The 27826-nt window shown below is 38.0% G+C and overlaps 1 protein-coding gene across 2 annotated transcripts in view; it reads right to left on the bottom strand.

The window, feature by feature from the left end:
• Positions 1-27826, bottom strand: part of Xpr1 (xenotropic and polytropic retrovirus receptor 1) — a 150805-nt gene that overhangs the window by 8084 nt on the left and 114895 nt on the right. Inside the window, exons 12-14 of one of the 2 annotated variants that reach the window (XM_085688082.2) lie at positions 16164-16262; positions 7485-7651; positions 4189-4328 (exon numbers count right to left, since the gene is read on the bottom strand). In XM_085688082.2, coding sequence (XP_085544208.1) covers positions 4189-4328; positions 7485-7651; positions 16164-16262 — 406 coding nt within the window. The remainder of the gene's footprint in view (positions 1-4188; positions 4329-7484; positions 7652-16163; positions 16263-27826) is intronic. The other variant, XM_048421693.3, reaches the window with a different exon arrangement.

Here is a 27826-nt window from a genome sequence, read left to right as displayed (position 1 = left end):
TGGACCTCACATACAGATGTTTAGGGGAATGAAGAGGGGGCGAGGGTCCAGAGGGGTCAGTGGCACCCACAAACAAGCACACTCTGTAAAGAGCCCTCATTTGCCTTTCAGGGCTAGCTTTGCTTCCAATCCTATGTTATTTATCAGGCTATGTTTGTCTTTCCTGGCTCGCAAGAACACCATACACCTTTCTAAAATATCTTTTTATCTTCTCATTTGTGCAAGCTATCATCATGGATGAAGAGTTGGAGGGAGGGAGGCCTTCACTTTTCCCCAGCATATTTAAGACATGCTTTTTGACTTTCACTGTTACTGTTGAGGAGTTACCTGTCAGTCCAACTGCCACTTATTTCTCTAAGGTTACTTAAAAATAAAGTAAATGTAGGCCAGTGAGATGGCTCAGCAGATGCCTGCTGCCAAGCCAAAGGACTCAAGTGCCATCACTGGGACCCATATGAAGGAGAGAGCCAGTTTCTATAAGCTGTCCTCTAACCTCCACATGTGCATGATGACACACATGCATCCATCCATACACACACACATATGTACACAAGATAATTATAAATATGTAATTCAGAACAAGCATATCACATACACCTCAAAGTTTGCATGTTAGTATATAGCTTGGCTAATTATACAAAAATACACTGCATATCCAATATCCTGAAGTATGACACACAATACTACACTGAATGCCACCTCTAGGGCTCTCTACCAACATTTAGAAAGCTTATGTGCTACTCTTATTTAGCTCTGTAACCTCCCTGTAATTGATTCTGTATACTGAATGTGACAGGCGGCAGGATTTATTTTCTTCTATATAGTCAGATGACTTATGTTTTATTTATTTATTTTAAAAATTTTCTTATTTTTTAAAAAATACTTTGACTTTTTTATCTTTAAGCCCTTTCATTCTTAAATTCTTCTTCTTTTTTAAATTTATTTTTATTTTAAATGCATTGGTGTTTTGCCATGGGTGTTGGGTTCCCCAGTATTGGAGTTAGAGACAGGTGTGAGTTGCCATGTGGGTTCTGGAATTGAACCCAGGTCCTCTGGAAGAGCAGTCAGTGCTCTTAGCCACTGGAGCCATCTCTCCAGACCTCCTGACGCATGTATGATGTCCTCTCTTCACTGTTAGGCAGCTACATTTATCAGCAGGTGGTGTCATGATTATGGGTCTGTCTCTAGATGCCCCACTCTGTTCCAGGGACGTCTCTTGTTTAACCTCTTACTAACACGGTGCACAGCCTTCTTCTCTCTGTATGACCAGTCTTCAACTTATAACATTACTCTAGCCTTGTTCTTTTTAGAATAGTCTTGGTTATTCTTTGTGTTCCTATATAAATTACAAAACTATCAGGCATGTTTGTCATATAGGTATAATCCCAGCACTTGGGAGGGAGGCAGCATGGAATTGGAAGCCAGCCTGGGTAACTTAGTGATACTCCATCTGAAACGCACACATGCATGCATGCATGCATGCACGCACACACTTGCGTCACTATAGAATTGGCTTGTCAACTTTCACCCATACACCAATCTCTCATTAGATTGACTTCTGGGTGTTTTAATGTACTTGGCATTATTAAAGGACATGGATTAAGGTCTTTAGAACCCTCCTCATTGCACTACCCACACTTGCAGCATTATGACGGTAAACATAACTGTCGACAGCAGACATCACCCTAGCCACAATGTGTTTATGTGCTTTATGATCTTTTAGGAAAAAGTATCAATTTTTAAGTTGCTGAAATTTTTGTTTGTTTGGTTCTAAAATAGGCTTTGCCTATGTTGCCCAGACTGACCTCCAACAGTCTTCCTGCCACAGCCTTTAAACCAGCTACAACTAGTTGGACGGAGGTGGTGCACACCTTTAATCCCAGCACTTGGTAGGCAGAGGCAGGCAAGTCTCTGTGAGTTCAAGGCCAGTTTGTTCTACAGAGTGAGTTTCAGGACAGGCTCCAAAGCTACACAGAGAAACTGTCTCAAAAAACAAACAAACAACAACAAAAAACAAAAAGACAAACACAAACCAAAACCACCACCACCACCAACAACAACAAAAAACAGCTACAACTATAAATAACATACTCCTTTGCTCAACCAGGTATTGTTAACAATGGCCTTTTCCACATGTCACAGGCTCCTTTCTCTTATTCTCTTATTGAGTTAAATGACATGAATTAATTTTTGAACATGTGATAGTCTGAATAAGAATGGCCCCCATAGGTTCATATATTTGACAGCTTGGTCCTTAATTGGTGAACCTGTTTAAGAAGAATTAGGAGGAATGGCCTGGTTGAGAAGGTATGTCACTGGGGATAGGCTTTGAACAATCAGTCTTAATTTCTCTGCTCACTGCTTGCGGATCAAGATATAGCTCTTAGCTACTGCTTTTGCACCATGCCTGCCTGCTGTCATGCTTCCTGTCAGGCTGATCACATACTGATCCTCTGAAATGAAGTGACGCTCCAATTGAATGTTTCCTTTTATCAGTTGCATTGGCCATGGTATCTCTTCACAGTAACAGAAAAGTAACTAAGACCAATATTAAACCTTAATTCACAGAATGATCCTAAATTTTGAAGTATTAACCTTTGTAGATGCTACTGAACTTAATGGCTAATGCTGTGTTCAGGATTTCTGCAACTATGCTGCAAGACAACAGTGAGGCACACAGGGTCACTCTAGGAATATTCTTGGAGGTTCAGACGACTGTCATGCTGGCCTCATAGTCCTTAGTTTTCCCTTTCTTTTGAAGTGTTTTGTAAAAAAACAAAAATTTTGACTTCAACTATTAGAAAGAATTTCTGAGTCTGGAGTTCTCTTCATGAGAAATATTTTGATATTGATTTAAATGTTGATATTTTGAAAGATACAGATTTCTCAGATTTTCTATTTTCTTATTGATTATGATATTTTGAGGAATTTGACTACCTCATTTAATGGCACTTATATCTCTTTAAAAACCTTCAGAATTTCCCTCCTGTTCAGAGATGGGATGCAGAGCATTGAGTACACTGGTCAAACTCTGCCTCTTAACCACATCCTAGCCTTCTTTAGGGTTTCTGCTGGATGTGTCCTCTTCCTCCCTTTTTCTCTGGATTAGTCTTATGTGAGCACTTCATCAATTATTATTCTTTTAAAAATTCTGTTTTTAATATTCTCCACTGCACATCTGTTTTCTATCCTGGTAATTTCTAGTCTATATGTTTCTTTCTTTTAGGTTTGATTTGCAGCTTTAATTTTTTATAATTTCTTAAGCTTTCTACTTTTCTGATACATATATTTATGGTTTTTTGCAGTGGCTTTTTAGTTGCATTTTCATTTTTTTTTGCTATCACTTTCAATTTCAGTCTATTAAAATATCTTAACAATTTTGTTACAATTTTAACTTTGACTTCAGGGCACTAGACATCACAATGATTTGAGTCTGAAATGTTCCCAAAAGCGCACGTGCTGAGTCTTTCCAGTATTTGAAGGCTGTGGAACCTGTAGGAGGTGGGGCCCTGGCCAGAGAAGATCACTGGGATCTCTGAAATTTACACTTGCCCCTAGTTCTGAGTTCCACCTTCTGGTTCCTGGTCCATCGTGATGGACAAGTCTTCGGCACATGCTATGTCACCCTGCCTTGTCATGCCACCCCTGCCATAAACCCAAGTTTCTCTGAAACCGTCCTTTCCACGCTGTGCCTTTTGGTTCTCTTTCACAGTGGACAGTGATAGCACAAACATGCTTTGGTTCATTTCTAAACAATTGCCATTTTTAAACTTATCATTTTGTGATTTTTAATAATAATAACAATTATTATTATTATTATTATTGAGACAAAGTCTCATATGTATCTCTGGCTGGTCTGGAACTCTATATACAAACTAGGCTGGCCCTGATCTCACAAGAATATACTTGCTTCTGTCTCCTGAGTGCTAGGATTAAAGGTGTGCACTATCCCATGCCCAAACAGTTTTTATTACATCTAATTGTCTTCTTTGTTTTTGTGTGGGCAAAAAGACCATAGCTCATGTGTGGAGGTCAAGGACAACTTCTTCTACTATATGGGTTCCAGAACTGAATTCAGATCATCAGACATGGTAGTAGTAAGTACCTTACCTGCTGAGTCAGCTTGCTGGCCCAGTACTGGGCATCTTTTAAAAGAATCCTTGATAGATTGTTCAATAATTTGCTTACCGGAAAACCTCAAGGGGGGCAAAGACAGTAGCAATGATGTCCCCAACATGAGGCTGAAAAGTCGTAGCAGTAATAGAGATTTGGATAGTCCAAGCAAAGCGCAGTATCACATCTTCTATGATGGCACAGTAGTAATAGGCCTAAGAAATACAAGGAAATAGAGTATATTTCTCACCACTCTTCTTACAAAGTACCCCTACACCAGCTGGTAAGACTCACAGATATCCCACCAACAGATAAATAGGGAAACATTACATAGGTTTTAGTTTCCCGAAATAGTGCAATATTTAAAATGATGATGTAGTACTGAGTTTCAGAAATCATTTAACAAATACAGTTAATGTCCACATTGTACACGAGCCTCTCTTGTAAATTAAATGAGACCCCTGATCAACTGAGATTGTAGTCTAGGAGAAGCATGGTAAGACGATGACTAAGTCACTAGTACTAAAGAATATTAGCAGATTTATTAATTGTACAATTTGTACTTAAAATTCCAAATTTCTTTATCCCATATATAAACAAGCTTTGTCTTGTTTTTTTATGTTGATAAATCAAATGATAAGTATTTCGCAAACACGGCTGAAAATAAGATAGTATTCAACTAATCCAGTTTAACTACACAAAAGTCTTAAAAATACAAACTGCCAATAGATCCCAAAACTCATGGATTTGTTTATTACTAAGCAAAATTCGCACTTCAAAATGTATTTAAAGGTTGTGTCATTTTGATAACTAGAACTGCTATGTAGTAAGCTGTATTAATTTACTTTACTTTAGAAAGTATTGCTCTTTTATGTGTGCGAGTGTTTGCTGGCATGTGTGTATGTGCACTGTGCCTCTGGAAGTCAGAGAAGAACTGGAGGGACAGGTGGTTGGGAGCGGCCATGGGTGTTGGGAACTGAATGTAGGTCCTCTCCAAGATCAGTAAGTGTTCCCATGCCCTGTGCCACCTCTCCAGGCCTGTTTAATTTTTAACAAAGCGTATGAGTCACCATCAGAGGGCTATTAATAGGAATTGACAATTGATCCCTGTACTTCTCTTCCATTCCCCAGAGACAGTCATTTGTAACTATCCATTCCATTTGCCCTCCATAACTTTAAGTAATGTATTTAATGTTTTGACTAGTCAGTTTTAGACATTATCAACTAATTGATTAGGTTTTGTTGTTGTTGTTGTTGTTGTTGTTTTGTTTTTTTGAGACAGGGTTTCTCTGTGGCTTTGGAGCCAGTCCTGGAACTTGCTCTTGTAGACCAGGCTGACCTCAAACTCACAGAGATCCATCTGCATCTGCCTCCCGAGTGCTGGGATTAAAGGCATGCACCACCACCGCCTGGCTAATTGATTAGTTTTTAAATTAAAATTTTAAGCAAGCATACAAAAAGCAGTAAGCTTCAGTAGGTATTTTCAGTCTTTATTTGTATTCACCCCTGACCCATCTCTTTGTCCTTCTCCCCTTTCCCTCAACAATAGCTCCACTTTTATTTTCATGCCCCATGTGTGTCATCATTTTCATCTCCCTCCTCCCTTAAGGTCTTTTTTTAACCTTTTCACAGGCCCCTTTCCAGTTTCATAAAACACCCCCAACAATGTAGGTTCCGCACATGCGAAAAAGCAGGTAAAATTTTTATGAGGACTGTGACAGGATTTTATAATGAAGGTTCACTGGACTTCACAAATAGTTTCCTCACTTTTTCCTTATAAATTTGCAACTATAACTTAAGAAAATTTATACTTTATTTTTTATGGCATTAAAATAATAATAAACTAATTGAAAGATTCTACTCACTAATTTCATTACAAAGAAAACAGTAAATCAGAACTCATTTAAATAGAAAATAGCCTAACATTTATGTAAAGATACAACGAAGTGAAGCAATCACCACAAGTAACAAATAAGTGCAGAGTTCACCAAACACCACACGCACTAATAAAAAGCACAGACGTGGTGAATAGAAAAGGCAGCTTTAACTGAATTCATAATTATTCCAATTGTTGGTCTTCTTTTCTTTTTTTAAAATGGCACTACAGATTAATCTGTATATTGCTCCTGCTAGTGCTTTACCAGCATGCTACTGCCTGGCCCCAACCCATTCATTTTCCTTTTAATTATGAATTATAAAAAAATGTTTAATGCCTTAGTCACAGCCTTCTCTACTCCATACTATTCAATCATATACTTTTCAAAATACAGATATGATGTAATGGCAACATTTGGGTATGAATTATATGTTTCCATAACAGAATTTTAGGCCTGAGAATATATCAAGAGCTAATGTAGTCTATACCCCTTCAGTCTGGCTGACTAAACAGCTTAGTTAGTAATACAGCTGGGATTGTAATACACATATATATATATGTATATATATATATATATATATATATATATATATATATATATATATATATATATATATATATATACACCCAGATTCTAAGCTCATTGTTCAATTTTTTTCAAGGTCTAATCATGGTATATATAGCTTTACCAAAGCATCTGTATAAAGACAATTTTTTTTATTTGAAATTCAGCTTCCCATTCCCTTTATTCTAATATGCCAGTAAAACACTAAAATGATTCCTATAGAACTCTACTTTTTTCCCAGTTGGGTTGGCACTAACAACTACTCATTGCATAGACAAAAGAATCTGCGCACTTGGCAGTCCTTTCCCCATGAGTGTTCATAAAGTTGCTTTTTCAGTCAAGTATGCAGCTACTCATTCGGTGCACACCAAGTCTACAAGAATTATTCTGAGCAGTGAGGAACATGAACACTCAAGCACCATTATAACATAATAATTATATCAAGGGAGATCATATAAGTTAGAAAAGAGAGAGTATAAATGGCCAGACACGTTAAGAAAATAGAGGCTTCTCAGAGCAAGTCACCCTCTCCATTAGTTAGGACACAGCATTGCCATCTGCTTATCTGCTTACATTCCCACAGCATCTACCACATGGCAAACATGATAAATTTTTTTGTGGACTGGGTTGGTATCTTGAACTTTTTTTTTTTTTGGAGACTGGCTTTCTCTGTGTAGCCATCTTAGCTGTCTTGAAACTCACCTGTAGGCCAGGCTTGGCTTGAACTCACAGAGATCCACCTGCCTCTGCCTCCCAAGTGCTGGGATTAAAGGTGTGGACCGCCCAATTGGATAATTGTTTTTTTTTAAAATCATTTTTAGGTTAATGTAATTAGAACTTTGAATCGATACTGCTGTATGATCTAACTACTGATATAGCTATGATTTTTTTTAAAACTCTTTTCCTTAAGTGTGAACATTCCATACATACCTTTTGAGGGTATACAATTTCTTCCCGGAGAAAAGTGTTTTCTCCTGCGTTCTTATCAAAGAGACCCCAGTCCATCTTGAGATCCCAAATGAGGGTATAGCAGGAGCTGATGACACAGAAGACAACCCACAGGTAAAAGAACACCTCAGTGTCTGAGTGCCGTCGTTCTGTAGAAAGAGAAGGAGAAGCAAAATGGACAAGATAAAGTGACTAGACTGAACCAAAAAATAGATGCTTTATAGTGTCCCATAAGAGAAATCCAACTTTTAAAACAAACATCCTTAGCAGAAGAATCACCTAACAAAGGTTAGTAATAAATATGACTTCTCTGAGGTCCAAAATTATACAAATGTTTATTAAGGAGTAAGGATCTATAATGAATCTATAACATCTCAATGTACTCTTTGGATTTTATAAACATGTCATTTAAACTTCTGCCATTAGGTGGCAGCTTAGGGTAAAAGACAGAAAAAAGAAATCTTGAGTTGTTTTTGACTTTAGAGCATTTCCTTTACACACTTTGATCTCGTCAATATTACTGTGAAGACAATCAGACAATTCCAGAAAAAAAATGCCCCAGAACCCAACAGACCGATGAGATATTCACCCTTTATGTTTATGAGAATGAGTTTCCCTCAAGCCACAGAGCTTGATTAGTTTTGCTTCTTTCACAGGGATATTACCAATATAAAGGCCCAATCCATCTTTATACTGATAAACAGTACTTTCGGTTTTATTCTGAGAACACCATAAAGCACACTAAAACAGAATAAAATGATTTGTAAACATAGTAAATCAATTTGATCTTTTTTGGTCTTAAGAGCCTTGTTTGCTCTCTAAAATTCTCCTTCAGTAAGTTCCAGAGTTCCCATGATGCTCTCCAGTTTCAAGACACGGAGAGATAACAATCTGGCATGGAACTGTCAGGAGAAAGAATGGTGCCTGTGATATAGTTTCAAAATCCTTTAAGGTTTGGCCAGTTTCTCAGACTGTAGCATGCACTCTCCCCAATTTGTCCTACTAAAATAAACAAGTATGTATTAATCATTTTAAAGTTATTAATGTGCTGAATACAGTTTGATCCAAAGGTAATTAACTATCTACTGAGTGACAGACATTTGCTACAAGAGTAAACTTGAGTTCAAATGAAGTACAAGGAACTGAAAAAAACATCAAGGAGAATGGGAGTTTCCCACAGAAGGAAACGAACATCAGTAGCATTTGTGATATTGCTAGAAAGAGAAATAAACAGTATTGCAAAAGTCAGGTGGATGAAGTGAGGTCATTCACTCCCCACTGAAGACACTCCCTACACCCCCCCCCCCCGCCCCCACCGGAGACAAGGTTTCTCTGTGTTATGGTCCTAGCTGTCCTGAAATTGCTCTTGTAGACCAGTCTGGCCTTGAGCTCACAGAGATCTGTCTGCCTCCGCCTCCTGAGTGCTGGGATTAAAGGTGTGCGCCACCACTGCCCAGTTGAAGACACCCTTGAAAAGGTTTGGGGTAGGAAAGTGTGCTATGCTTAAAAAATTACAAGTCATCTACATCTAGGGCAGGGGACACAGAACATAAGACAGTTTGTAACAACCTGAAATGACATTGGAAAAGATATGTAGGATTTGACTGCAGAATGTCTTCTTGGGCCTTAGGATCAGCTCCGTATTTTAGAAAACTAAATGCTTAGACATTTACTAACACCAGAATTGCATAGTTAGAAAAAAAACTGATACCTTAAAGGTCTAGGACAGTCAGAATTAGTATCTATCAGATCATGAGATACATATTGTTTGCTGAAATGATCATTATTAAACATTAAGTCACATAGACATAATTAGCAATATTAAAGTAATAGATACTTGGGATTCATCACTTCTTCAAGGTGCTAAACCTTGTTCTTTTCTACCCTTCCAAGGTTGTATACATTCTGTCTGCATGATGAAAACACTGTACATCTTTTCTCAACTCTACATTCAACATTAGGAGCCTAAAATTGGGTCTGATAGAAAAATTTACATCATGGAAATCAACAGACACTAAAACCAGTGTCCCCAATCTCTAGTCACCAAGAGCTAGCTGGTTTAGTGAATAAACACATACCAGTATATCCCTTGTTTAGCTCCTTTTAGACAGTCAGGAGGAGGGAAAGGCAAGTAATTCTGATTGATCTATCCAAAAAAAAAAAAAAAGAGCAGAAAAGCTCTGCTTCGACAGAAATTAATTATCAGGTTTAAATTATAGTCATAAAAGTTTTCTTCTTCAAAAGTATACTGATATGAATATTTACATTAGAACACTGAATAGGAGTTTTAAGTGTCTAACACATTACTAATTACCTAGGTATATTTGGATCTGTTCAGAGGTCAGGTAACTAGTATTAGTTATCTGCTTCATGAATGCATTAAAACATGCTCACAATTCATCTATCAAGGGTTCCAAAAAGTAAAGCAAATTCAGGAATGGAATGAAACCCACTCTTCATGTTTCAAAAACAAGATGAACACAGAGATTAAAAGATAAACAATTTGTTAATAAATTATATTAGTAACTTATCAAATAAAATGTTTATGATAAGCCTTATACTCTACAAATATCACATCAACTTTCCCAATAATAATCTATTAATTCGTTTGCTAGTGAGGATTTGCACACAGACTAACAGGTAGGTCACAAATTGGTGTTTATCAAGTGAGTATAGGTACTACCAAATCTTCTACTGAAAACTGATGCTCTTTATTAATTACTGAAGAAATAATCAAATATACATTATTGTCAAAGGAAAAGGAATTATCAGTGAAACAAAACACAGTGTGCTAATTTTCCTGCATTTCTATATTTTATTTTGTCTTCATAGTACAATTCTTAAACTGGTACAATGGTTCAGGTACCTCCCTCTTTCTAGGTCCAATTATTCTATGGAGTTTCTATGAGACAGACATGGAGATTTTACTGACCTTTAAGATAAACAAATATTCTTATATAAGATTTCAAAATAAATATTTTACTTCATAGACTTCAATGATGAACATATACTAAATTCTGGTCTCGTTTTTGATCTTTAACATATCCCAAATAAAGAATGCTTCTCCCTTAAATCTTCCTCCTTCATTGATATTCAGGGACACACTGGATGGGTGTTATCACTTTAGGCAAGCAATTACACCATATTCTCTTTTGGCTTACACTGGTAGTCCACTTTAATAATGGTGAGAATCACAGAAAATCAAGTCATTGCTATTCTACTAGGAGTCTCTCTCTTACTCATCTGCCACATTAGAAGCAGAATATATGGAATAAATTTGTGGAAATGACATCCATTGAATTTAAAATAAAAATAAGTTTTGTAAGAGTTGCATACCCACAGCCATGAGAGGAATGAAAATTGAAGTAAGAGCCAGAGGAAGTGACAGGCAGAAAACCAGAATATCACACAGCACTCCGTCTCTGTCAGGAAGGGTGCTTTAAAGTGAAGGAAAGGAGTAGTCTTTACCCAGAGAGTCCTACTCTGTTAATTACCACTTTTTACACTAAAACTAAATAAAAAATGAAATAGAGAGGGCACTGTTTTCAAAGTCCAAGCCTTGGAGTAAACTGAATTATGCCTGAACTTATCATGTAATAGTCTACATTTATTCCTATAGCCTCCAAACCAAATCACTGAATTATGAGATTAATATCGTTCTCTCTGAAAATTTCAGAATTCTGAATAAATACAGATAATCTGTTACGTTTTACATAACGTAAAAGCCATATGCACTCAGAGAAAATTATAGTTTGCATTTTGACTAGTTATATCCTTCATGATAGTCTCCTGACAGGGAGCAGCAGCGGGCACAGCGCCAGCAGTCATGAGTTCATAACTTCAAGCAGCTGGTCCTCCACAGTGCACAAGCTATGATGTGTGGTTGGTTAAGCGTCCTGAATATATTTTGATTTACAATATTCTCAGTGCACACAGGTTTACAGGACACAACCCCACTACAGAAGTATCAGTACACAGTCACTAATCATTACTGTGTTTTAGTTAGCATGTAAGACTGCGCATAATACTCCTTAGGTGATGACCATCTTTAAATTGAAGCAAGCAAAACAGTTATTTTTATTTTCATTTACAGTTAAAGAATCTAAAGTTCAGAGAGAAAGGAAGCAGAAAAATAACTGGTTTTGAAGTTAAAAGATCTGGGTTGGAATATAGACTCTATCACTTCCCAACCTTGTGGTTAGAGAAGATAAAGTCTTAACATGATTAAGACAAAAATACAACTAACTAGGCCCAAAAATAAAAGAGGAAAAGAAAAATAGCATCCCCATTTAAGAAACTATTTTTTTGGTATTTTGAGACAGGGTTTCTCTGTGTAACCCTGGTGTCCTAGAACTCACTCTGTAGGCCACCCGCTTCTGCCTCCCATGTGCTGGGATTAAAGGCACGTACCACCACCGTGCAGCTCAAGAAACTTTTGTACCACACAGCGTGCTTTCCTGCGAGCCTCTCACATTCAAAGTGAAAGGGAAGTTCTAGCAGCTATAGAGTACCATGAAAATATTTCTAAGATGATGTAGAAAAATGACTTAAACACTATCTATAGAACCTAAAGGAATATCTCTGAGGTAGAGTGATGCTCAGCAAGTGTAAGACCTGGATTCAACCTTCACAACAAAACAAAGTCTAGCCAGGGAGTGGTGGTGCACACCTTTAATCCTAGGACTCAGGAGGCAGAGGCTGGTGGATCTCTGTGAGTTCTAGACAAGCCAGGGCCATACATGAGATTCTGTTTCAAAAAAGCCACCCCCTATAAACCCTAAACCAAAACAACTATATATATATTATTTCAAATTATTTTTGTATATAAAATGATGACTACAGCAATGACAAAGATGATTATTTCAGATGAGGGAACTCACTCTAGCTTTATTTCTGTATTATTTGACAATTATAGTAATGTATATTTATATAGTAATACATATCTATCTACCTAATCATTCATCCATCTACCTATCTCTATATATCTATATTTTGCTTGCATTTTTTTAAACAAGATTTATTTTTATTTTTGGTGTACAGTGTTTGCTTCAATGTATATATACATGTGTCACATTCACTAAGTTTATAAATTTCTTTAAAAGTAGAAGGGAAAAAAGTAGACAAAGGAAAATAGATGTCAGCATGACGATATTTATAAATGATGTATTGGTTTTATAATATTAAATCGTATAGGAATTTCATTATTTAACAAAGGGCTGTAACTTACATTATTTGTTATACGGATGTAGCACTGAAGATTAACTTCTAAGGAGAAGTGTGTTCTTTGGTACATTCTACAGAGAGAATGTGGCCTGGGTAACCTATTCTGGAGAATTAGGGATGTGCTGAAGAACAAGTAAAGGCTACATTTAAAAGAGGAGAGTTGGTGCAGGCAAAACCAATTTGTAAGCACAACTAGAGACCTGTGCATGGAGGAAGAATGTGGCTTTTGGGAAAGGCAACAGTTAGGAAAAGCTTCATGAAGGAGTTGCTCCTTGAACTGACTCTTAAAGAGACTTAGTTGAACAGTTTATAGGTGCAGAGAGAACCATTTCCAGTGACTGGAAACCATTCATCCAACATATGAGCATCTGCTGAATGTGAACCAGATATCATCCTAGATGCTAGGTACATAGCATTGAATCTTATTTTTACTAAAGGGCAGACAAATTTCCTGCCTCATTGAGTCTTGCTGTCTAGTGGGGGAGATAATTATCACATGCATGAATGAACAAGAAGATTGTGGACAGTGAAAGAAGCACGAGGGAAACAGAACAGGGTGACACAGCAGATGGGAGGAGCTCTTTCAGACAGTATTCAAGCAGTGTCCAGGCAGAGAATGTCTGAGATGAGAGAGGGCAGCTACATGAAAAACTCAAAGAAATTACAGATACAATGCTACATTTTCTAGACACCATGTTAGAGAAAGTGAAAAGAAACACGTTAACTTAAATAATCCATCTTATTTAATTCATCACATACAAAATATTTTAGTCATTATAAAATTGAGATATCTTATATTCCTTTTCATGTTAAGCCCCCAATATCTAGCTTGTATTTTATACCTATGGAATATTTTAATTTAGAGTAGACACATTTTAGTGCCTACCATATGAAATCCCAAGTTTGAACCCAATGCATAAGACAGAGGAAGAGAGGGAGGGAGGAACAAAGAAAAGAAAAGAATGAGAAAAAGAATAGAACAGAAAGAAGAGAGACAGAAAAATGGATGGAAAGAGGGAACGATAAGAATAGAGAGAAAAGACAGTTGAGGTAACTTCAAGTGCATTATCAGATGCATGTGGCTGGTAAGCAAACTGCTGAGACATAAGCTACATCTCCTGTTCTACTTCTGCAAACTGGTAGTACTGGGATGAACCCTGTGCATGCTAGGCACTCTACCAAGAGCAACAGCCTTAGCCCCCAAGTATGCTGTGATTGTTACTCAGCACTGCTGATTGAAAGGAATGGAGATAGTGTGGAGAAGCAGACTACTAGTCTAAACAAAAAAACAATCAAACAAACAAAAAACAGAAATAATGTTAGATGGCTTGGTGTGGTATAGGAAGTTGCTTGAGAGTAGAGGTCTCCTGAGCATAGGCTGAAGGAAAGACCCAGCAATGATGAACTTTAGGACAGAGACAAGGATGACTTCCACAGTCAGACCCCAAGACAGGAAGTGAAAGCACAGCATGGAAAAAAAAGACACCTTGTCTCCTGAGACTGGAAAAAAAGACTGCAAGGAATTTCAGTTTTAGAGAAATAAATATAGAAAGGAGTTCCTATCAATTCTCAAAGTGGAAGACAACAGAAAAATGGCCTAGAAGAGTAAAGAGATACATGCTGGACTGGATCTTAAAAAAATACTTGCAAATTTAAAAACTCCCAACAAGTCAGGCATGTGTACATGCCCATGATCCCAGCACTTGGAAGACTGGGGCCAGCCTAAACCACACAGAGAGCCTCTCTGTCCCCCAAAGAAAAAGACTTCAGGATGGTTTTCCTGGGGGAAAATCTAACACATATTTAAAGAATACACATTTTGTACAATTTCTTCCAAAAAAAAAAGAGAATACCTTTCTATTGATTTTATGAAGCCAGCATCACTCGAAGAACAGAATCAAGAGCAGTATGAGAAAAGGAAAATAGGCCAGGCGGTAGTGGTGCACACCTTTAACCCCAGCACTTGGGAGGCATAGGTAGGCAGATCTCTGTAAGTCCAAGGGCAGCCTTGTCTACAGAGTGAGTTCCAGGACAGTCAGAACTATGTAAGGACTTTTTTTTTTAAAGCATAACAACCAGTTCTCTGGATATGAAATGAAACTGTATCTCTATGCTAAACACATATGATAAAATAGAAGGTAAACTTGTGCAACTGAAAATATTTTCTACCTCGACTGTATTAACATCCTAATTACACTGCTGGAAAAAAACTGTGTAAAGAGTACAACATATATAAAATTATATGGACACATTTTAAAATAATAATGAATATATATTAATATTAATATTATCTATGTATATGTGTATCTGTCACATGTTGTGGATGCCTGTGGAGGTCAGAAGAGGGAACTGGTTTCTTGGAGTTGGAGTTAAAGCCAAAACCAAACTCTGGTAATAAGTGTTCCTAGCTGCCAAGCTATCTCTCGAGCCCCAATAAATATATATTTCAAACTTGAATGCAAACCTATAGTTTTCTTGTAAAAAGTTTAGATATTTTTAAAACCCTTGAAAGTAAAAATCCAAAACCATGGTGATGTGGGATTCCCCTCTGTACGCTATGAATAAGTTTTTATTACCATTAGTTAACAAAGAAGCTATTTTGGGCCTATGGCAGGGCAGAATAAAGCCAGGCAGGAAATCCAAACAGAGCTATACAGAGAAAGTAGGCGGAGTCAAGGAGATGCCATATAGCTGCCAAAGGAGAGAGACGCTGCAGCTTCAATTGCAATTTTACCAGGTAAGCCACAGCCTTGGGGAGTTATACAAAATAATAGAAATGGGTTCAATTAAGATGTAAGAGTTAGTTCAAAAGAAGCCTAAGCTATTGGTCAAGCAGTGTTATAATTAATATAGTTTCTGTGTAATTATTTTAGGTCTGTGTGGCCGGGAAATGAACAGTCTACACCATGGTATTATTTACAATCCCTCAAAAAAACCCTCCATTTGTAAAATATCTGTGCATAAGTATAAAGCAAAAATTATAAAATGCCAATGAAAGAAATAAAAGAATATCTAAATAAGTATAGTACAGTATGTTCGTAGACAAGATACCAATTCTTAAACTTATAAGCATGTTCAACATAATTCAAAAATTAATAACAAAAGGCAAAGGAATTAAAATAGGCAAGACAATCTAAAAAATGCATAGTAAGGTAAGATATCAGTCTACCAAATTTTGAGATATAATATGCAGTTCCAGGAATCAAGACTGTGTGATACTGGCAAACAGAAAACACTAAAGAGAATTCAGGAAAGGACCCACATAAAAATACCTAATTGTTTCTGACAGCGGTATGAAAGCAGATATTCAATAGAACAGAGACAGCCGTTTTCAACAACATAGTGCTACTAAAACGAGATAACCATAGGTCAAATATAAACTTTGACTGTTTTGTAACTTATACATAAACATTAAGCCAAAATACACCATGGGCTTACCTGTAAAACATAAAATTAGGATGAGAAAAATGTAAGACTGAGGGCTCCCAATAGCCCTGGTGGGCAGAAGCCAGCCGTAGGTCCTCCAGGTGGGTGCCACTATGATGAACAGGTAAGTGGTAGACAATGGGACAGAAAGAGAAGCGGAACAGTTCATGTGCTATGGAGAGAAGCAGAACTGAAGACTCAACAGGCTGCTATGGCTGGCCTACACTGTTACCTGGGGCCATGTCTAGGTCAGTGCTGACCTATGCTGACGTCCATGCCCCCTGTTACCATTGAAGGTCATATGGATGCCTGTGATCTGGGCTGCCACTGATTCCACGTTGATGTCCAAGGGCCATGCTGCTACTGAGGCCATATTAATCTGAGTGCCCTGTGCTGCCACCAGACACCATGACATCTGGTCCAGAGCTGCAGCTCAGGGCCATGTCTTGGTTCATGCAGCAGGGGTCTGTATTTATGTCTGTGGCCTGTTTTACCACTGGGAGTTATGGGACAGCTGGCCCAGGTGGCCTGGACACTAGAGAGTTGGTCCTGCCCATCTCTCACTGACTGCCTCAGCTGAACTGGTCCCAGTGGCATAGGTGCACAAGAGCTGACCCAAACTCTCTCGACTGCCGTGGGCCAACTGGCCACCCCACTTGCTGGCTGCTGCAATAGGAGAGTTGGTCCCATTGGGTGTGAGGGGAGGCTGGCCCTACCTCTTACCATGTGTATGAGAGAACTGGCTTGGACCATAGAATGAGGGATGGGGGGGGGGGGTCCCAGCGGCACAGACTGAACTCTGCTACCACCTAGGCATACATTCATGGTTTTGAGTTGGTCCATCCCAACATCTACCCCATCTATGACCTGCTGGAGCACATAAAAGGGGACTGGTATTGTGGAACTACAGCAGCAGGATGTCCATGACTCAGAGTAAAAGCAGGATATCTGAGAGGGGTTTCGGTGAGGGTCCGGTATTGATGGTGTACCAAAAGCCTTAAACTAGACCAATGACTCATTGCAATGAACACTTGCTAGTAAAGCTAACTGGACAAAAAGGCACATTGTAAGAAACACCACAGCTCCCAATGACACTACAACAAACGAATATGTGATGGCGAGGTGGGAAAGATGGAGGAGTGAAGTGGTTTTGTTTCTGTTTTGCTTTGTTTTAATTTTTATTTTTAAAATTTTCTTTTTAGGGGACAGCTACAAGAATTGAGGACAGACATGGAAAGGCTGGGAAATGGGTTTGGTATTGGGGTGTGGAATGTGAATTTCCCAAAGAGTCAATAAAAAATTATGTTAATAATAAAAAGACTGAGATAAAAAAGAAAAACCTAGGCTTAGGTAAAGAGTTGTCAGTCTTAAAACTAAAAAAAAAAAAAATGGTCCATACAAGGAAATGTTGATGAACTAAACTCTGCCCTGAAAAAGATCATGTTAAGAGAATAAAAAGCTATAGATGTCAAAACTTATTTTAAACACTATCTGATGACTTCTATGAAAGTATATAAAGAACAACAAATTCAAAAGTAATAGTAAATTCAACCAAAGATGGGTAAAAGGTATACATTGGTACCTCATCAAAAAAGACATATAAATTCCAAATCAACATCTCACAAAGCGGCATACTTGCAAACAGCTCCACAAGAATAGCAGACAGGAAGCTGAAGGGACCACTGATCTATTGAAGTCCTCCACAAGTGCATTAAAAAACAAAACAAACACCTTTCTGGGACTGGTTCAGTCATTAAGAGCACTGTCTGCTCTTCCAAGGGAACCAGGTTCAATTCCTAGTACCCACATGGTGACTCACATCTGTAACTCCAGTTCCAGGAGGTTCCACACCCTCTCTGACCTCCAACGACATCAGGCTCACATATGGTGCACAGATATACATGCAAACAAAACATTCACATACATAAAATATTTTTAAAAACCCTTTACATTTTACATGTGTTTTCTATATACTTTTATCACACCATGGAGAGATCAGTCAATCACAGCCAAATACAGAATTCTTACACAAAAGTTAAAGCTTACAGGTAAACTTGAGAGGCAGAAACTGATGTTTTGAATTTATGAATCTACAATCCAGATCAGTGTCTTTTTCAGGGTAACACAGTCAAGACCTGAATAAATTAAGCCAGTCCTCTTCTGTCTAAACTCCCAAGTCCACATACCAGTTCTTCACACACAAGAGCGCTTGTCACAGAAAAAGCGCTTTTTGGTAAAGGACTTGGTTACTGAGAAGAGGGAGATAGTGAAACCTTACTGTAGGCATTAGAGGGAATGTTTTTGAGACAGGGTATTGGTATGCAATCTTGGCTGTCCTCAAACTCAAAATCCTTCTGATTCAGCCTCTCACATGCTGGGATCCCTGGTATGTGCCACCACAACCAGCTGTAAAGTTCTTGATAAAGAACTAAAACAGTGTGTCTGTAACTGACAAGGACAAGGAGGACCATGTAACGGGTTCTATACTTTATTCAATTTCTGTCCCAGACATGAAATGTGTTGAGTAGGCTTTAATATTCCATTTTGTTTGATAGGTGTTGATTTCCCTTCTGTAAACAGGTGTACATTTTGTCTTTAAAGAAAATATACTCTATGGTCTCATTCTATAACCATTAAAAATATGTAGAAAGCCCCAAAAAGCCTATATGAGGACTCCAATGCAAATGCTATATGTCAATGAGATATTTAGGTGATGAGTAGATTTTTATTTTCTTTTTCATTAAATAGAACAAAAGCAAGAAGCAAAAATTCTTTCCAAATTTTAATGAAAATCACATCCTCTACGTTATTCAAAGTATCACTGAAAAGGCTAAGGGTGTAGCTCAGTCTAAGTATGTGCTTAACATACTCAAAGCTTTGGGTTCAATCCTGTGTGTGTGTGTGTGTGTGTGTGTGTGTGTGTGTTACATTTTGTCCACTACATTCGAAGAAGCATATAGATGTCATGTCTTGTTTATTAGCATACTAGCAAACTTCCCCCTATTTTTTGATATTTCCTTTAAAAAATATTTTATTTTTTCACATTTATGGGTGTTCTGTCTGCATGTATGTCTGTATACCATCTGTGTGTCTGGTGCCCTTAGAGACTAGCACATAGGATCTCCTGGAACTGGTGTTATGGACTATTATGAGTCACCATGTGGGTGCTGGGAGTTAAACCTGGGTCTGCTGGAAGAGCAGCCATTGCTCTTAACAGTTAAGTCATCTCTCCAGCACCGCCCCCACAGTTCTTAAGACGCAAATTTAAAATCATAAAATGGAGTGCGATATAGACCAGTAGGCTGACTTGGAGGGAAAAAGCACTTGCTGTGAAAGCCTGACCATTGGAGTTTGATGCCTAGAACTCACGTAAAGGTAGAAGGAGAAAACAGACTCCACAAAGGTGTCTTATGACATGCATATGTACACGACAGCACACAATGCTCTCCCATTATATAGACAAATAATAATAATGAAATAAAAATGTAAAAGAAACACAACGCTAAGCAAGTTAGTCATGCTAAATCATTTTCCCACTACTTGAAATAGCATTAATGTTTCTTTTTTCTTTTTTTTTTTTGTTTTCCAAGATAAAGTTTATTCTGTGTAGCCCTGGTTGTCCTGGAGCTCACTCTGTAGACCAGGCTGGTCTCGAACTCACAAAGACCCACCTGTCTCTGCCTTTTGAGTGCTGGGACTGAAGGTGTGCACCATCATTGCCAGGTGAGCATTAATGCTCCTGTTTTCCTCTGACGCATAGGTAACTTTTCTTTTCTGGCAGAAGGGGAACTTGGAGCTGACTCCACACTGCGTGAACCACTGCTGTGGCTGTTAGTATGAAAGGTAAGTTTCTGGCTCGGTGTTCGGTGGATGTGGCAATTAGGGTCAAGAACCAGGAAATGGGTATCTCCTTATAAATAGAGCTTACATCATTCTTGATCACTATACTTCCGTGTTTTCTCAAAGACAGCTTTGTCCCATGGAATGACAGCATGCTACTGTACCTGACTGGTTCTGTTTTGTTTACCTAGGCTTTAACACTGTGTCACTGGGTAGTGCTCAGGGCATTCTACAAGCTTAGAAGAATGGCACAACAAAAATAATCCTAAGGCCTTGGTGTAAATTCTAGCTCTGTTACCCACTTGCTAGCTGATTTTGGAAGTACACTCTCTCTATAAATAGTCATAGGTTCTTCTACTTCCTAGCTGTAAGACTTTGGCAAATATCTTATCCACTGATTTTAATTTCCTTCCTTGTCACATGAAGATCAAATGTCTGTCTATATGAAAGATTCTCTCCTTGATCTGCCTAGTTAGGACTCTCTACTCTCTCTAGGCCCCAACCCTAGCATATGGGATTTATAGGTCCATATCACCTACCTGTAGCAAGCATCTTGCTAAGTTTAGAGTCTCCAAACTCAACAGGCATCAGAGAACCTATGTCAACCTTCAGTAAGAATCCTGTCAAGTCAGTTTAGCCAGTGTGCCTAATCCTGATGTTCCCTTATAGTTAGTAACTTTCCATCCTTACCTTCCTTCTTGGCTATAAATCCTCATTTGTTCATTCTTCCAGAAGTGGAGTTACAAACACAAAAAGAATAATGATCACTCTTCCTCACTGGCAATACTTCTCAATAATATGCCACCTTAAGAACTTCCCGGCACTGGGTGGTGGTGTCTCATGTCGTTAACCCCAGCACTTGGGTGGGTGAGGCAGGTGGATCTCTGTGAGATGAAGGCCAGCCAGGTCTACAGAGTAAATTCCAGAACAGCCAAGGTTACAAAGAGAGACCCTGCCTCCAAAAACCAAACCAAAACCAAACCAAAACAAAAAAACCCAAAAAACTGCCTAGCTTTGCTTTTAATATCCAAGATTGCTATGATTTAAGCTAGTTAGTATATGTTAAATTAAAATAGTGTCCAGTCCATAGATGTATCCCATAAATATTACATTTGATAATACAAGTATTCTTTTTGTGTTGTGCTGTATGCATGGAGGTCAGAGGAAGGACTTAGGTGTCCTTCCTCAGGGGCTATTTCTACCCCCTGAGACAAGATCTCTTCCTAGCCTAGAAACTTGCCAAGTAGTGCTGGTGGGCTGGCCAATAAGCTGTCAATCCACCTGTTTCTACCTGCTCAGCAGTGGGATTCAAACATGTGCCATCCATCACACCTGGCTTGTAGACTGTGATATCACTCACTAGTCTTCATCTACTCTTTGCAGAAAATTGCAATATCCTTTGGTAAGCTATTGTGTAATGTTTCAGGGACTGCTGCTACTAAATCTATTACAAACTTGTTACACTGTTTTATTTTCTTACTATATAATGCTATGAACACACCTTAATTTTTCACAACTTCTCTATTCTAGTTATAGAACTGGATTTACTAGAATAAAAGACATATATTTTGGTTTTTCGAGACAAGGTTTCTCTGTGTAGCCCTGGTTGTGCTGGAACTCATTTTTTAGACCAGGTTGGCCTTGAACTCAGAGATCTGCCTGCTTCTGCTTTCTAAGGGCTGGGATTAAAGATATGTATGCACTACCATGCCAGACTCTTAACAAAATAAATAACCAATTACCAGAGAGGGATTGCTCACCAACCTACCCTGCAGTGAACACCATCACTCTCCCATCAATACTACTTTAACTTGCGTTACTCTGCTATTAGTGAACTGAAACACTGTTAATGTGTTTATTCTGCAAAATTATGTTTATGTCCTTTGCCAATTAAAGAATCAATTTAAGTTGTTTTCCAAATAATGGTAGATTAGATTACAGCTGAAAAATATTCATTCCCTTCAGCCCATCCCTGTTTCCAAGACAAGAATATTCTTTGCCTCAGTGATGTTGGGTTTGGTGATTGGTTTTGTGTCGGAAAAGACAGACTTCTTTTGACCTGTCTTTGTGAATTTCTTTGGCTAACAAGAAGCAGGCAGATGGTGAGCAGAGAGGCTTTGCATGTATTTGTGCAATAGGACTTGCTTCCTCAGTGCCATGGCAGGAGATTTCTTTCTAAGTGTTACTCCATGAGGTGAGGCTCCAGAATAAACACACATGGAACAGACCCACCCCAAACAACAGTGAGAACAACATCCACATAAGATAGTTCAGGAGAGGCAGCCTTAACATATGAGCCCAACCTATTCCAGTCAATTTCCAGCTGACCTAAAGAGGCTCAAGCAAGAAGAAATTAGAGTTATTTCACTTACCAAACTTTGGGTTGATTTACTATGTAGCTGATGAGTAAGTATACTTACTGTAGTGAACTATAGAAACAACTGGAAGAGATCCACATAAAATCTCTCCCTCTCCCTAAAGTACAACATATGGTAGGAATAAGCCCTTATAGTCTATTTGCTCACTTATTTTTTGCCTTTTGTTTTTGTGCTAAAAATATGTAGACACAATAAGTTCATTGTTTTTCATTGATAACACCAGTGTAAAATTATATATACATATATATCACATGCCTAAAGTTTTAAAGGTTTTAAAACTATGTGTAAGTGGACTTTATCTTAAGTAAAAGATGTTTTTAATAGTTTTACATGAACATTCAATAAATAAATGTGATCTCATCTCTTTTTTTCTAAAAAAAAAAAAGAAAAAATTAAAAATTCTATCAAGCCTCAAATTTCTCTCTAATCAGGCATTGTTGTGTAAGTTGAATTCAAATAATTTTCACCTTTGCTTCTTTTTATTTGTTTGTTTGTTTGTTGTTTGGTTTTTCGAGATATAAGATTTCTCTGTAGCTTTGGCACCTGTCCTGGAACTAGCTCTTGTAGACCAGGCTGGCCTCAAACTCACAGAGATCCGCCTGTCTCTGCCTCCCGAGTGTTGGGATTAAAAGGTGTGTGCTACCATCGACTGGCTCCTTTGCTTCTTTTTAGCAAAAATCCTATAATTCTGAGCAATAAAATATTACAAATATTAGTGTTATTAAAGCAACATGACATATAGAAATGCTGTTTTCATGAGTTGTAAGAACAATTAAGAAAACCAATGTGATGAGAAAACCAAAATGATATCAAGGTGTCAATGTGTGTGTTACTTTTTAAAAGTCTTTTAAGTGACAAAGAAGATAAAAAGATTTAATTTATTCAAAGATATCTATCACATGTAGAAATATATAAATTTATATATAGAAACAATTACATCATTTGAAAATTAGTACAATGATAGCTGGAAATGGCAAAGAGCATTAAATTACTAATGAGAAGAAACCAGTATCTTATTGTTTTGCTTTCTGATATCAACAGGTCTTTTAGCCAATCTTGTCTAGATAGACTGTAAAACAGTTTTTCCTTCTATGAGGAAATTACAACAGAATATATTAAGTTCCAAAAGGGTTAATGTTTTGAACTACTTTAAATATCAAGGCAAAAAAATGAGAACATTTATCCAAATGAGTTTTCTTTTTTAATTGAACGTATGTCTTTTAAAGCTAATGGAACAAAAATTTCCCCAAAGAATTTAAAAAAACCACAATTACTGTTTCTATTATAATGTAAGACGATTAAAATGTGGACTAGAAGCCTATTATTCAGGGTAGCAAGAGGGTAGCAACTAGCTGTACCCCAGAGAAACAGCATTTCAGGACTGTGTGTGTTCACTCAAAATAATGAAGTGGCTACTGCACAGGAGGCACTAACTGCTGCGGAGGAAACCTCACAGGGAGGCGTAACACCCTTCAGAATGCACAAGGGGATTCAGACGAGACCTGGGCACCAATAACATGGATGTAAATGAACACAAGAAACGCTCTTTCAAAAACTTTATAGCGAATTCCACCCTGCCCACAAACGTCTCAGGGAATGTGAAGTGTAAGCACCCCTTCCACATATATATATGTGTGTGTGTGTGTGTGTGTGTGTGTGTGTATGTGTGTATGTGTGTGTGTGTGTGTGTGTGTGTGTGTGTGTGAATAGCACAGGTCTAACTCCACTAAGAATTTATGAGGATAACAGAATTTTAGAAGCTACAAATGCAATACAAGCTGATGAAATAAAACTTGTTAGAAGTAATACCATCACAGTCTTTCTGCTATTATACTTCCCAAAGATCTTTTCTTGCAAAGCCCAGAAACCTCAAGGAAACCAAAACCCATTTAAAACACTTCCTCACCTCCTCTAATCCCAATTCCAAGACAACACTTGTAAGGAGCTGTTTCAAATGTGGTCATGTAATGAAATATGAATTTTTAAACACAGAGATTGGCTGCTAGCTGAATTCCTTTGTCTCTAAAAATTAATGACAGAAAATAAAATGCCCTGAATTAATTCAAATGTGCTTCTTTTTTTTTTAATACAACAAAAGAGGCCTAACTAAAATATTATCATGATTAATCTTCCTAAATGGGCTGCCTAAACCCTCACCTTCTAAAAAATGATTCTAGGTTTAGGGTTAATGCTTACACCTCCATTTTTTAAAAATCATGCAGCATAACATAAGAAACAACCTCTGTAACAATTTTGAAAGTGCACTTAATATAATGCTGTTACTATGGTAACCCTGGCAGGCTAGTTTTTTGAAAAGACTCAGATCTGAGTCTGAACAAGGTTATGTCATGATCTTTTACTCTTCTTTCCTCATAAATGTAGCTTTTGCAACAGCACATGCACTCCATAGAAGAGTACATAATTAGACATTTTGAATTGATTCTTTTGACTCAGTAATTATTTCTAAAGTCTGTGTTTTCTTAGAATACTGCCCAAGAAAATCAAAGAACTTAAGGCTGGGGATACAGCACAGTGTATAGAGTGCTTGCCTAGCACGCATGAAGCCCTGAGTTTGATGCCCCATCACCACATAAAACTGGGTATTGTACATTTCTATAATCCCAGCACTCAAAAGGGAGACTGATGCAAGGGGACCATGAATTCAGTCATCCTTGATACACAGTGAATTTGAAGCCAGCAAGAGCTATGTGAGACCTTGTCCTTTTCTTTTCTTCCTTCCTTCCCTCCCTCCCTCCCTCCTTCCCTTCCTTCCTTCCTTCTTTCTTTTCCCCTGAAACAGGGTTTTTCTGTGTAGTCCCGGCTGTCCTAAAATTCATCAGCACTGGTCAGCAAAGGGAGCTGTTCTTTTCCCATCCACCCCATTTTTGTAGTATACAAAATTCTTATTTTGTAAGAATTTCATGAGCAATTCTTACAATAAATCTGTGAAGTAAATAGATACAGGTAAAGATATGGCTTTCTGTGAAACAAAGCAGCCATGGCAAATGAGGCCAAGGCAAGCAGACGTAGGAAACAGGATTGCTTCTACCCTCCAACTGCAAGGTAAGGCTGGGATAAGCTCAGTGATACAGTACTTTCCAGGCATGGCACACACAAGACTCTGAGCATCCTAGTATCACAAAAATAAAAATGAAGAGACAGGCATGGTGGCACACATCTGGAATCCCAGCACTTGGGTGGCGGAGGTAGGGGGATCAGAAGTCCATCCTTAGCTACATGTCATCTGAGCATCATCTTTCATCTGTGGCTTATCAGGCTGGGTCAGAGATTTGTGCTGTGTGCTTTCCCAGTACCCTGCTTATACAAACTAGTACTCTATTTTGAAGTCTTTCAAAACATGTAGTTTCCAAACCCCATAAAACTTAGCATTTTAACCATTTCTCAGTATACAGCTCAACAAAGCTCAACAATTACAAAAAAGTGGAAAAATTTCTCTTAACACCTTTTAGTGAAAGGATATAATTTAGTATCAGTTTACATATATATGCAGCAGGTAAATCAACAACTATAAATACATTTACACAAATGTAAAACTGTATCACATTAAAATATAGTTCAGTAGTAGCACACACCTTTAATCCCAGTCCTCGGGAGGCAGAGACAGGCCTCTCTGTGAGTTTGAGGCCAGCCTGGTCTACAGAGCAAGTTCTAGGACATGCTCCAAAGTTACTGAGAAACGCTTTATTGAAAAAACAAAACAAAACAAAAAACTATATATATATATATATATATATATATATATATGTGTGTGTGTGTGTGTGTGTGTGTGACAAAAAAGATAGATAGATAGATAGACAGACAGAGAGAATATATGTATATATTGAACTTAATTCTGTAATTAAGGCAGGCCTTGAACTTGTGATCATTTGTCTCATTATAGGTCTTTGTATAAACTGATGTTCCCAGGGGGAAAAAAAAGAAAAGTCATACCTGTGTTAAAGGATTCTACAAGGCTGAATGGCTGAACTTTGTGTGTGACTGTAGATAGTGTTGAAGACCAGAGCCAGATTATCTTAGACTGTCTTCAGTCCCTTTAAAAGCCATCCATTGTCTACTCCTGTGTCTGAACATCCCTGTGACTATCAAAATCTTTAAAATGTATTCTTTGTGTGTATGGAGAGTTTGGTATTGATGTTTTCCTCAATTTCTCTCTCCTTGTTTTCTGAGACAGTGTCTCTGATTTAGACCAGAGCTTGATGATATGACTGAAATGACAAGTGAGCAAGCCACAGGGATCCATGTCTGTCTTCCCAGAGTGGGGATTACAGGTGCCTGCAGCCAGGCTTGGCCTTCACATAGGTTCTGGGGACCAAACTCATGTCTTCAACTTCGTGCAGCGAGCATTTTCCTGAATGAGTTACCAGCCCTAAAATCTAATTTCAGCAGAACACTAGCTCCTACCAATCTAAAAGCTGAAAGTGTTATCAGACAACACCTCAGACCTATAGTGTTCCCTTGGTTTGCTGTAGCCTGCCTACTTGCAGCCACCACCAGAGCACTCAGTAAATGCCCTGACTTACGGCTTTCTTTGTTCTGTAACTGCAAACTCTCATGTAACTACTTCCAGTGGAATATGTCTTTCAGGGCAACCTCATCTGTGCTCCCAGGCTATCATCACTTATGTCTGGAACAAGTATGAGCTGTATTTCCTGAGGTGAGGTGTGTATTTGTGTCAACAGCACCAGCAGCCCTGGCAACTGTCAGCTTCTTAATGAATGTATTGTTAGTATAAAATATTTACCCCAAAATAGTGGTGCTCATTTTTACCTAAGGTGGGGGGCAAGTGTTTGTGATAATTTAGTAAGAGAAACCATAAAGCTTCTTGTATCAGATCAACTGTCAAATTTATAAATTATTTAGTAATAACTGACTAGTGGCATTCCTCAGCAAAATTAAAATTGCGGGAGCTTTCCATTTAAATTCTATCACTTAACCAGAATGGCCACATGCTATTCTAAGCACAGAATCTATGTCATAGTATGGACAACAATCTTACACTATTAACTCTCAGGACCAGCAGATACATGCTACTGCAATAGCAGTTTTGTCCCACTGAATTAAGACTCAAACACAGCCTCACAAAAATGGTTTCTGAAAACAGTTTACCTGAGTATTTAAAAGCACTCTACTGGTTTCCATTAGTCACATTTCTGGACCACCTACGGATGAGAAATTGTAGTGGCTAAGTCGTGGGCTGATACTGTAATGCGCTTTAGTAAAAGGAAGTGAAATAACTGATTGACAGTTCTTGGGAAAAGGTTAAAAATTCAAAAGGAGTGTCTGCATGTGGCTCAGAACTTAAAAGCTTTTTTTCTCTTCCCAATAGAAGAGCAGTAGCAAGTAATAGCAGGTTGCCATGGAGACAAGAAAATAGAGGGATCAGAGAACTCAATTTGCAGTTAAATGGGCTGGAAACAATCCTTACTAGTTGGTGAA

This window comes from Myodes glareolus, chromosome 5 (assembly GCF_982192425.1).
Source record: "Myodes glareolus chromosome 5, mMyoGla1.1, whole genome shotgun sequence".
In the NCBI taxonomy this organism is placed as follows: domain Eukaryota; kingdom Metazoa; phylum Chordata; class Mammalia; order Rodentia; family Cricetidae; genus Myodes; species Myodes glareolus.
This window is presented reverse-complemented; position numbering and strand designations above follow the sequence as displayed.